This window comes from Chlorocebus sabaeus, chromosome 24 (assembly GCF_047675955.1).
Source record: "Chlorocebus sabaeus isolate Y175 chromosome 24, mChlSab1.0.hap1, whole genome shotgun sequence".
Classification (NCBI taxonomy): domain Eukaryota; kingdom Metazoa; phylum Chordata; class Mammalia; order Primates; family Cercopithecidae; genus Chlorocebus; species Chlorocebus sabaeus.
The window spans coordinates 35,753,517-35,766,366 of record NC_132927.1 but is presented as its reverse complement, the minus strand read 5'-3'; the positions used below and the strand labels follow the sequence as shown (position 1 = coordinate 35,766,366).

At 40.3% G+C, this 12,850-nt stretch overlaps 1 protein-coding gene across 1 annotated transcript in view; it reads right to left on the bottom strand.

The window, feature by feature from the left end:
• Positions 1-12,850, bottom strand: part of DAAM1 (dishevelled associated activator of morphogenesis 1) — a 181,028-nt gene that overhangs the window by 21,001 nt on the left and 147,177 nt on the right. The window contains 2 exon segments of the mRNA XM_007986822.3: positions 2,335-2,419; positions 10,208-10,314. Coding sequence (XP_007985013.2) covers positions 2,335-2,419; positions 10,208-10,314 — 192 coding nt within the window.

Here is a 12,850-nt window from a genome sequence, read left to right as displayed (position 1 = left end):
AAACTGAGTTCTAGCCTCAGGGATCCTTTCACTAATTTGCACAGTCCCCTCTCTCCCTGCAAACTTGTTGTGCTGAGCCCACTTGTCCCCTGTCAGAATAACACAGTCACTACATCTCCTTTGTTACCTAAAAGCGCACAGGAGCCACACTAAAACTCAGTCCCCTCTCAAAGGAGAGTTGTGTAAAGGACTGTATGTGGGTAGTTTTAAGAGAGGATGGGTAGTCAGGCAAATATCTGGGAATAAGGATAAAGATATGTGTTCCAAGAAAGAAGAGAGTATAGCTCTCATCTGAGATCAGAGCTCAGCAGCTGCAAGCAGCAAGAGAGGAGGGGATGAAAGCATCCACCAGGCACATCCTAAATAGAAGTAAGGAAATGCTGGCATCAACACTTGTCTGGGAAGAGTGTTGTATAGAGGAAACGGAAGTAAAGAACAAACAGTAAAATGGGGAGGAAAAGAAAGAGCGTGGGAGATGACCAGAGAGCAAGACACACACAGAATTATCAGGAGAGGCCAGGTCAAAAAATATCCTACTTGGCCAGATTCTGCTTCAGTAGACTGGTTTTCTTTCTTGCATTTATTTGAAGTACATTCTATTTGCACTGCAGGCCCTTTTGGCAAGATTTTGAAATCCTTTCCCTCAAGGAGGAATTTTGCTGGATGCAATTCCATAGTAAACAGATCTTGTGGAATTTTAAAACATACGACCTTGTCAATAGGAGCTGAAGGCAGGAGGACTACAGTGGCTTTACACATAGTCCTTCACTCTGGGTTAGCACATTGGGTGCAGCAACTTGAAGGCAGGGTTACCTGGGAGGGGCAGGGGGAGCTAGGCTTCACTGTCCCAGAGCAAAGACTCTGTGTGACTGGTCTACAGCGAGGGAGGGAAGGGTGTATGGAGGAGCTAGAAAATGCTCTCAAAATAAATTTTGGGTTCAGGGGATACTTTTAAACCATTCATACACAGAGCACCCCAAGAGACTTGAGAACATAATCATTAACTATTTTGATAATTAAGTAAAACCTTTAAAGGACAGTATGAAGAGTTTTTCCACAGCAAATGTGAGGGTTTTCCCCCAGGACTATTCCAGCTGCAGAGGTTGCAAGGAGCAGGCAGGTCCATTAGGGAGTGACTCTGCAAACATCATTCCTCCCTGCATGGTGTCTGAGACCTTCGAGACATCAGTGAGAACCATGGAAAACACACGTGCAGATAGACAGGTGCTCTACCCAGAGCAACTTCGCCACTCAGGATTACTGTTAACAATATAAAATACCCTTATTCTCTGCTCTTGGAGCAAGGCACGCCTACAGATGCAACTGGAGTTCGGTCTAGAATCCTAGTTGCTTGTGCCCACAGTTGACCTTAGGTAGACCTGGCTCTAACAAATGTGGACTTCTTGACCAAAACCATTCAAAATGTGAGCCCATCCCCAAAACAATGAGACAGAAGGATGGAACAGTCTTACAGCATTCTGAGACTGTCATCACAGAGCACAGAAAAGTTAAGGCCCAGACCAGGGGGCAGGGGGCAGAGACAGGTGAAAATCCCTAGAATATGTGCGAGATCAACAACATTGTTATTTGGGGACAAGTAGACAAAGAAGCCAAACAGTCCATGACCCAGTTGGAGTGGCTACAAAGAAATGCTATAAAAATACTGGCTGCTTGGTCATGGATAACAAAAATTATATCAAGATACTATGGGCAAAGATGTATACTGACTGGGTGTAAATCCCATTCTTGCTACCCCTGGCATTTAAATTTACTGCTATTTATGACACAAGAGGGTGCTGTACAATGTACAGAGGTGAAAACTTAGCCCCAAGACATTTACAACTGCCTTGTGACACACATGTGTGTTTAGATACAGATGACAGTGTGAGGGGTTTAAAGTTCATTTTCATGGTGGTGGGTCTGGTGACCAAGACACAACTTAGATTTAGAATTTAGTAATGAATCAGCTTTTGTAGTATGGTTTGCAATCTCACAGTGCTAGTGAGATTCTCAGTATTCCTGTGAAACACAGACTTTCTTCTAGAGCTAGATTTATATGATTTACTGAGGTATAATGACGTAATTGCAGCTTGAGGGATGCTGTGGGTCCCAGGCATTTGACAAACTTGATCTTCCTTCTCACCCATCAGTTTGGGAGGCAATGAGAGAATAAGGTCATTAAGTTTCCTAACACAGTCACATGGGAAGTTGGTTCAGCCACCTCATTCATAGATGAGGAAATGATCCACTAGCAACAACCAGATGTTCTCAACATCCCTCTCCCTGTTGATGGTCGCTTTTCACTTCTGCTCTGAGATATATCTGGTAGCTCACCTGTTCCAACATGTCCTTGGGCAGATCTTCCTGTTCGTCCATTGTTAGAATTGCCCGTTTGATTTCATCATTGGATAATTTCAACCTGGAGAAAGAATATTGTTATTAACCATATTGGTTTGAGTATTAAAATTTAACATAATTCATTTTGCTACGCCAGCTGCTGATTTTCAAGTACTTTTTTCTCAAAATCTCTCAGTGAAAGCTTATTTCCTGACAATATTGCACCTAAAAATAGGATTTTAAAACTGCTTTAACATTCTTTCAGGGCTTTGTAATGCTCTGCTGACACAGAGGACAAAGCTGCTATGTTCTATGATTTCGTTTCCCTAAGCAAAGGATTGGAAGATTAGAACTAGGGAAAATACCCATACACAATTGTTTTCTTTTACATTTAGGATCCATGAATTGCAAGGGGGAGGACAGAACTAAGTTTCTGACCTGTTTATAAGTCAGGAGTGTTTCAAGTTTGCTATCAGGTAAAAAATGGGTTTTGAGAAGGTTAGAAACTACATGTTATTATTAAAAAGTTGAGCAACAGATAATATGCAAAATAAAATGTATAAGTACTTCATAGTTAAGGCATTTTTTTAATAGACGGAGAAATTGGGGCCCAGAATGGTCAAGTGATTTGTCCAAGGTCAAACATAAAAAACGACAGTAACCACAAACTCACAACTCTTGACTGCTAATCTCAAACTCTTTATACAAATATCGCTTATCTAGTTAATGTTTCATAGGGAAGGATTTAAGCAAAAACACAAATCTGTTTCCTCATTTTCTGTCTACCATCAGCTTAAATGATTTACTAATTTAATCAGGAATCTGTGTCTTGATTGTCAGAACAACAAAGTATTGACTGTAAAATATAAAACATAATGTTAAAATGTATTTTTATTAGATATAACAATAGTCTTACCCAGGGCAAAAAATCTTGATCACATTATTAGCTGCAACAAGAGAATCACTCCTTTGTTTAATTTGTAAGCATTAGACCCAGACTTTTCCTTTTTTTTTTTGATAGAAATGGGGTCTCACTATGTTGCCCAGGTTGGTCTTGAATTCCTGGCCTCAAACAATCCTCCTACGTTGGCCTCCCAAAGCACTGGGATTACAGGCGTGAGCGACCATGCATGGTCTAGGCTTATTTTTAAAATCTTACTTCCTTACAACCTATAACTAATGTGGCATATTAACATGACTTGATTTGTTCTTTGAGTCTATGCTCTTAAAAAAGCATCATCATATTTAGGACTGGAGATAAAGACGTAAACACACAAATATAGAGCAAGATGTACACATGTCACATGCAACTTTTGAAGGTAGGGGCTTTGGTGTGAGACATCCTGGGTCCCAGTCCTGTCTCCGATACTTCCTGGTCAGTGTGACTAGAGCAAAAAATTTTTATTAAGCCTCAGTTTCCTCATCTGTAAAACAAGGACAGTAATAACTACATAACTGCATCCCCCCTGCCTCCCCCCAGAAAGGGTTTGTGTTTGTATGTGTGCACATGAGGATTAAGCAAATGAATGCACATAAAGTGCTTAGCAAAGTTCCTGGCCATAGAAAGAATGAAATAAACTATATGTACGTTCTACAAGGCAGAATTTTTTACACTAGAAAAACAAAGCAGCAGTACCTTTGTATCCTTAATGTTCATATGCAGCTAAGAATCCATTAAACAGTGCTTAGTATAATGGTAATTATGATCACTTTCCAAAGCACTGTCATACCCATTATTTCACCAGTGTTTCCTCTCTGTGTATGACACCCATGAGGCCTGAGAGTGTTAAGAAGGAATAGAAGATGAGGTCCTTATTTTAACAGTGATTATAGTCATTGGGAGAACCAGATGATAAGCCGAAATTCTCAAGACACATGCAGATCAAGAAGAGGGCTGAATAAGTGAAAGCATGCACTCAAAGGCAGTGAAGGAGAAGAGAAGCCCCAGGTGAAGCTGGATGAGGCACCCCACCAAGGATGCCTCTGGCTTGTCTTTTTCTCTAGATTTGGGACCTGATTATGTTAAAACCATCCACCTTGCTATTTAAACTGAATGTTATTTCATGTGCCATTAAGTAGGGAAGAGAAGGAAAAAATTTGGGAATCCTACTGTACTAATACCATTCTCTTCTATTTCATGTTCTCAAACCCAAATAAAGCATCTAGGCAAAATGCAAAATTGTTTAAGGTGACAAGGCCCATTCTGTCACCTCATCTGAGCTGTGGTGTCGTTATAACCCCTACGCCGTTACAGGAGCCCTCGCCCTGGCAGACTTCTTCAGATGGTTTTTGTCATTGTTGGGACAACCATTTTCTCATGAACATGTTCCCCAGAATATCGTGTTAGGAAATTCCCCCTGCTTAAATGGAACAATTTAGCTAAATTGGCATGCGTAAAGTACACAACAGGGAAAAACCGACTCGCAGCATCAGGGCCTCAACTGGGTAGCCCTAGACTCCAGGACACTAGAAGCCCTTGAGTCAATTTAAGTCCAAACACCATTGTGCGGCCATGCAAGGCCAAGGAATAGTAACAATAGGGAGGGCTGAAATTGCCACTAATGAAAACCAACTGGCTGTGAAAACATCTATAATCACGAGGAGAGCTCTGCTTATAAGAAAAAAAGTAAATTAGTTCTGTGTCCTTTTCACATGGGGTTGAAGAAACCATTTTATGGTGTAGTTCTGCTGAGTCCTTCTGTTTTGCATTTAAAAGAAAAGGAGTTGAAAATCAGAGTGAGAACAATACTTGAAGTATCAGATTTGCATTTCATTAGCTCCCCATATGGAGCACAGAACTTCTTGCTTTTGAAATTGTATATATTTATGCTCCTCAGCCCCCAGAGGCTGTCTGGACTAAACACTAGCTCTAATTCAAAACAATTTTAGTTTCTCTTAATGTGGCCCACAAAGAGACTGGAGACTTTAATGGCTAGTACTTAAGAAAATCTACCTGTCAACGTAACCCCATGCATGCCGCCTGTTGGATCAAAGAAACCCTACCTTAAGGGAAAGGGAAGAAAAGTACCCCGCCCTCAGGGATGGTTCTATAGGTTGCAGAGTTCTTAGTATCATCTGTCATCCACAGAATCAGTCTCTAATCTCTGTAATTAATTGCTTTTAAAGCTTGGCAGTGTTCTGAAGTGCTGAAGGGTGGCAACTTTTGAGACATGTACTCTAACTTTCTTTACAAGGCAGGAAACAAACCAGCCATCTTAAAACAGTATTCAACTCTAGGTTGCTCTACTCAAGTATTTCAAAAATTTGCCAAGAGAATTGGAACATCCAGGCGTAATTAAAATAAGTTAAGGATGGATGGCTAGATCAGCCTTAGCTCCGCTTCAGTGGATTTAGGCCAAATCCCCCTACTTTAGAGTAGCTTTTTGTGGTTTACTACACCCAGGCTGCCGTGCTAAGTGAGCATCTGGAAAAAAAGAACGGCAGAACACTTCATAAAATTGTGTTTTAGGTGGGTTCATTTTGCAATATAAACCTGCTTCCAAGTTGCTGTCTCCCACCCGCCACCCCCCAGCCTTTGGCGGAGAGAGGTCTGTTTTACTGAATAAAACAGAGTAAATTTTAAATTGCTACATGTCACCCATACACACATAGACAGTAGAAAAGTTGCTTATTCCCTGAGGACCTGAGGAACAAATTCTCTAAGATGTGCCCATTCTACTCTCTTCCCATGAAAGGTACGGTCCCTCGTGCCTATAGCTCCCCATTCAAATGCACACCTTTTAGGCCATCTCTTTCTGAGAGCTTCGAATGATTTGGTCACTCATGCTGCAAATATCCTACTCACTCAGTCATGGGGAGTGCCGGCACCTCCTCCCTGCCTTGGCCTCTTTCCAGCTGCCTGCTTGGCTCCAGACAAAGCTGTGGCAGGTGCCCCTGACCAAAAGGTCCACTGACATTTGTAAAATATGAGGAAGACCTTTAAGGTATAATCTTAAATACTGTGAACACAAGCGCTCATTAAAATATAGCCCATGGAATATGCCACAGGCTTTCACTGTGGTGAACTTTGGTGTAATGATGGCATTGCCAGGAAATAAATCCCTAGACAGCAAGATAAGAAATAGGGAAGTTCACCAGCTTTTGGGAATGAAATAATCAGGAAAGAAAGATAGTAAGTGTGGCAAGGTGGGAAATGCTGACATAATCTTTGAAACATTCCTATTCATTGTCCCTAAGCACAAAATCAGCCTTCAAGGGCTTCTTCATCTCCTTCGAGGTTGTCTGTCAGTCATCAGGTCTCACCTGGACAACAGAGACCCTTATCTGATGGCTGCCCTGGTCCAGCTATTAACCCCTTCTAACCTGTCCTGCGAAACCGAAAGACCAAACCAAAAAACCTTATTAAACACACAGTGTCCTCCTCCTGAACAAACGGCACCAGTTCTGATCCCATGGATACATAAACAGGACACTGGGCAGCTCCTATGCAGGCACCCTTCCCAGGGCTGCACACATGCTGGAGGAATTCTCACAAGCCGCTGCAGGGCTGCTACCTTCATGACCTTCATTTTATAGATGAGGAGGTTATGATGTGATCCTGGGCTGACTTATGCTCTTAGAAATGCACAATGCCTGAATCTCGGGCTCTCCTGCCTGGTTTCATTCAACCCAATTGATAATTCTCTGCCAGGATTGCAGGGCTCTCTTTACTAGCTGTGCTTATGTCCCTCCCACATCCTTGCTGCTCCACGCCTCCTTGACACTGCCTTCCTGGCCCCACCTCTCGTTATGTAATGGTCTTTGCCTTTGAGGCCCACTTTCTACAATAAGCCCTGCTAGTGCCCCTCCTACATGGCTGAGCTCCGTGTCCTTCAGTCAGACCAGTGTAAGCCCTGAACTGCACACAAATCTCACAGGTGTCATTTTCCTTCTCCAATTAGTTTCAAAGGCAGCAACGTTATCTTAACTTTTGGTATGTCCTGTGACACTCAGCACAGTGCTGGGCAAAAAAATGCTCCAAAGTGGTGACTAACAGAATAAGTATTAAACACGTTTTCATATTTCTTTCTCCTTTTATGTCCCCAGCTCCTTTTCTGCATAGTAATAAATTGCCAACAAAAAGGGAAGAATGAAAAGTAAACTTTCTGCTAATTGGTTAAAAAACTAAATAAAATACAAATTATAATTAAATCTGCTTAATTTTTTCACTTTTACCACAACATTTAACTTGTCGTTCTGTGCTTTCCTGATGAGAGAGTAAAACAACTGACCACTGAACACAAAAGGATGGGGCTCTGAACCATCCATGGGAGAGAGGGCTTCAGATCCTGATCAATACAGCCCAATGGCCAACAGGTCAAATCGGACTCAAAATTACTTTGTCACACACACTTTTTAATTGTGCTCACTGTAATAACACTTATACACCAAACTGGATTTTAATTGATAATCTGACAGACATGAGGTCAGTTCTTAAAACTGTCTTAAAAGAGCTTAAAAACATTCAAGTTCTAAGTCATCTCAAAAGTGTCAGCGCCTAAGGCAACAAGGGAATTTACATACCACAAATATGAACGAATTCCCTCAATAACAGAATGGAAAATCTGCCAGAAAGAGATGTAACCTTATCTATAGCTTGTGTAATTACCCTGGTTGGTACTTAGTACTACTGAATAATCTGTCAATAAGGAACAAAGTCACTGTTTTTACTCTAAAGGCATTTCAACACTACAGAAATTCTGGGCCAGGCGCAGTGGCTCACGCCTGTAATCCCAGCACTTTGGGAGGCCGAGGCAGATGGATCATGAGGTCAGGAGATCGAGACCATCCTGGCTAACATGGTGAAACCCGGTCTCTACTAAAAAAAAAATTACAAAAAATTAGCTGGGCGTGGTGGTGGGCGCCTGTAGTCCCAGTTACTCAGGAGGCTGAGGCAGGAGAATGGCGTGAACCCGGGAGGCAGAGCTTGTAGTGAGCTGAGACCGTGCCACTGCACTCCAACCTGGGTGACAGAGCGAGACTCTGTCTCGAAAAGAAAAGAAAAGAAAAGAAAAGAAAAGAAAAGAAAAGAAAAGAAAAGAAAAAAGAGAGGAGAGGAGAGGGGAGGGGAGGGGAAGGGAAGGGAAGAGAAAAGAGAAGAGAAGAGAAGAGAAGAGAAGAGAAGAGAAGAGAAGAGAAGAGAAGAGAAGAGAAGAGAAGAGAAGAGAAATTCTGTGACAGCTCCCTTTGCCAAGCGTTTTAAAGCATTCATCCGGATGGCACAAGCATAAAATACAGAGAGAAATTCTAGGATGTAAAACAACTCCACAACTTTCCCAGTTAATTTAATTTTGCTACTAGGAATACTATTTATAAAAAGGTAACAAAACAAATTGTTTACACTGTACAGCAGTCTTCCCTCATTGGAGAAGAATATGTCCCACGACCTCCCAGTGGATGCCTGAAACTGTAGATAGTATTGATCTTTATGTAGACTATGTTTTTTTTCTATACTTACATACCTATGGTAAAGTTTAATTTAGAAATCAGGCACAGTGAGAGATCAACAATAACTAAAAATAAAATAGAACAACTACAACAATATATTATAATAAAAAGTTATGTGAATGCAGTTTATCTCCAAATATCTTATTGTACTGGACCGTGAGTAACTGACACTGCAGAAAGTGAAACTGTGGATAAGGCGGGGACTACTGTAGAAGAAAAAGAAGCAGACCTTCAAGTTGTTTTCAGTGGTGTCTTCCTGAGGCAGATAGATATTTTATCTAACCTGAGCATAGTTCATGGAATAAAAGTCAGAATAAATACAGGGTATGGCCATTTACACAGCTTTCAGCCAGAGGCAGAAATAAAATGCTAACAGGATGGTTCAGGTTACGTTACTAGTTGCATTAAAATTCAAAGCTCTCACTAAGGTTAAATTTCTCTTCACTGAAAGAAACATTTGCTCCCTGAAGTAATACATATCTGGCTAAGAATCAACTTCCATGAAAACCAAGCAGCAGCTCTTTGTGTTAAAAGAAATTCATTCTAAGAACATCTAAATAATAAGGACTACTACGTTTCCTCTCTTCATTCTCCCTGAAAAAGAAGTCGCCTTATACCAGCCTCAGTGCATACACAACATTCCTTCCAGAATGTAACTCATCTTTAAAGCCTCAACATTCAGGATTTTTACATCTTCACTCACTCCATAAGCATTTGGTGTCTTTGCCTAATGTGAAAGTTCCTTTTAGAGAAAAGAAGAAACTAGATACAGAAAAGCTATTTGAAATGCCCAGAACAACCTGACAACATTGCCCGAAGCTGCAATCAGATTCCAGGCTCCCAAATTTCCTTTCTTCTTTTCAAGTTCCAAGGCTGTGATGGTTCACTAATTATGAGAAAGATTTCTGAACAGGGCTGAACTGGATAAATTAGCATTTCATGGAGGTTTGAGATTTACATATCCTTTTAGCTATAAAAATGCTCAAAAAGAGCATGAAATCATATAACCTTGAAATGTAAAACGGTGACATTAGAAAGCAAAATAAAACAAAGAGCCTTCATCTGTTGGTCCTGATTCTGTGACAATGCTACTAAATGACCAAAATATCTCTAAGGCCAAGAAGTGTAAATAAAAGTCAAGTCCATTTTACAGGCTTTCTGGGAAGAAAAGATTGACTTAGGATGTTCTGCCTTTAAATTTAGAGGTCTGTGGAAATTAAACTTTGAGAAAGAAGGCATCCAGCTCTGATATGTTCCACTAGGAAAAGTAAGCACCAAGAGCTGTTCTCATGTTAACAGAAGGGGATCCAAAGAACTGTACCTCAGCAGAGTACAATTAAAACAAAATCACTAACATGTGGTTTTGAGCCACAGAATGGAAATGTTGGTCCTACTAGAAATGTTTATTCAACATCAACAATACCTCGATAGAAGGATGTTGCAATTCTGAGCTCTCCGACCATCAATCACCGAAAGCTCTTTGACTTTAAGTTTGGAACTCAGAGTGTCATCAATGGCATCTGCTTCTTTCTGTAAAGAGCACGAAAGAAATCCATCAAAGTCCAACAGGGACATTCAGACTTCAGACACACACTTTCCATTTTTGTTCACACACACATACACACACTCTACACATACACACATGGGCAAAGCTGAGGTGGTGAGGTGGGGAGTGTGGAGAGATGGTGGAACTGAAACAAAGGCTACAGTCTAGTTGGTAAAGGGAAATAATAAGAAAAGCTGACCACCCACATTTGAAAAAGCATTATTTGGAAGAACAAAGTGCTTCTAAGTTGAAGATGCTAAGTGTGCATAAATTATCAGTGAGTGGTGCCCTCCTTTTGTCCCCCAAATTCCTATGGACTGCAGACAGAAGAACTGTCACTATGAATCAGGCTCAGCTGAGGTTTGCCATTGCCCATCCAGCCACTTGCAAGGCCCATTCACCCCAGAACCATTTGCGTCCTGAGCACTCAAAAAAGCTAAACGATAAAACCTCCCAAACATCTTCATGTACAACAGGAAGCTCCCAAAGCCAGATGGTACCTTTCATTACTCAGGAGCCTGATGGACAATGGGAAGGGGCAGTTTGAGGCATGAGTTCAGTTACCTGAACTAACAATAAAACACTACTTGCATATTCTGTTGCTGTACAGAAATCTGTAAGCTATGATGGCCAGTTATAATTTCAGGTGGAACAGACAAAAAATATGTATAATATACTGTTAGAATAAACTGAGCTTCAGGGGTATTGGTAATTATAAAAAGTTCAAGGCTAACTTGATAAATAACAAGTTTGATTTCATTAGCAGTGAGAATAAATTAAAAAGTTACAGTGTTTTAAACATGTAAGAAAACTGATTATTAAGTAGCTCTTTCTTTTACAAAGTTGTACCTATATTTTACACAAAGAAAGAATCTTAGCTGAATTCTTCATTCAATTTACCTACAGAGTTTCCTCATTTGATGAGGAGGCTGAATTAAAGTAGTATCTCTAAAGTCTGTTTAAGTTCTAAAAATTCGATGTACTTTCCTACTAAGCAGCGTGAATTTATGGAGAACAGCAAACATTATCAGTTCTACAAACTACAAAATCTTGGATCAGACTGCTGTTTTTAACATGAGTCTGTACTACTGTTTAAATTTTTGCAGTTTAAAAAGAAAATGAATTTGTAGTGACGTGACTGCAATCTGGCTTGCTCAGACACTACGCCTATCAAGCATCGAAATTCAACTACAGCCTATGCGATCTACAAAAAGTACTTGATTCCTATCAGAAGACAATAGTCCAAGTCTTATATACACCATCAAGCCTTTTTCAAATATTTCCCACTCAGGAATTAGGAGGAAAAAAACAAACAATTATATAAATTATTATAACAATAACAGTAGCATTAAACAAAATAAGGAAACCAAAGAGCTCTAGAACTGTGTACCGGTTCAGAAAACAAAGGCACCATGGAATTTATCATATGAGGCACAATGTGATCGAATGTCAACTGTCTCATGCTAAAATTTCAGGCGAATCTCTAGATATTCATTTAAGAGTTGAAACCCAAAGTGGAGTTACCTAGGCATGAGATTACACTATGTAAAAAACAAAAGCAAAAACAAAACCCTGGATAACGAATAGATTTCAAGCTTACAGTGAGCCAAGGAGTTATATTAAGCAAGCTTTAGGTAGTAGCTCACTTACCTGCTTGGAGTTACTGTTCACAAAGAAATCCTACAGCCATGGCAGAGGCATGGAAAAGGCAAATCAGATATATGCAGTTCAGAAGTCACAGCAACAAATGGGGGAAAGTCAAAGCAGTCAAGGAAACAAGTGATGTAGGGTAAGAGATGATTTATGCTCCTGGGATCATCAATGAAAGTTGATGAAGATGAGAAAGTTTGGCTGAATACCATGAAGAGCACAATACTAAGCATTCAGGGTAGAGAAAGACGATGACATTTGCTGTACCGTTTTCAATGGTGGAAAATCAAATGCAGAAAAGACAGGGCTTAAAACACCTAAGAAAGACCCAAGCTGGGAAAGGAACAAATCCTCTTTGAAATGACCACTGGCTCCATTTATTCAACATGACGATTTTACTTGAAGCAGGAGAATGTCAATCAATCCCATCAACTTGAGGAAACTACTCCTACTGTTAATAGGAAAACCAAAAATAAATAAATAAATAAATTTTTTTTGATGGAAATAATCTCCTGTCATCTTATGTTATAAGGATGGATTGAGAAAAGACAGGTTGAACAACTCAAGTCAGTAATATTAACCCTCAGCACCCCTATAAAGTGCAAATAATGCCTGTAGGTGCTACAGTTAGGTATGAGGAAAAAGAACATGCAATTAAGAGAAAATCAGTGATACATGTGTTCTGCAGCCATTGGTGGCCCTGTCCTAACTGCCCAGGGCTGTTCAAGCATACAAGGTCAACAGTCTCTTCTGGAAATAGTTTTTAGAAAAGACTTGGAGTGAAAAAGGGGATGAGGAAGATGTAACTGACATGCTGTGAGAAAGTTACAGCATACGTCGCATATTTTTGCAATGCTGAAATGAATAAGG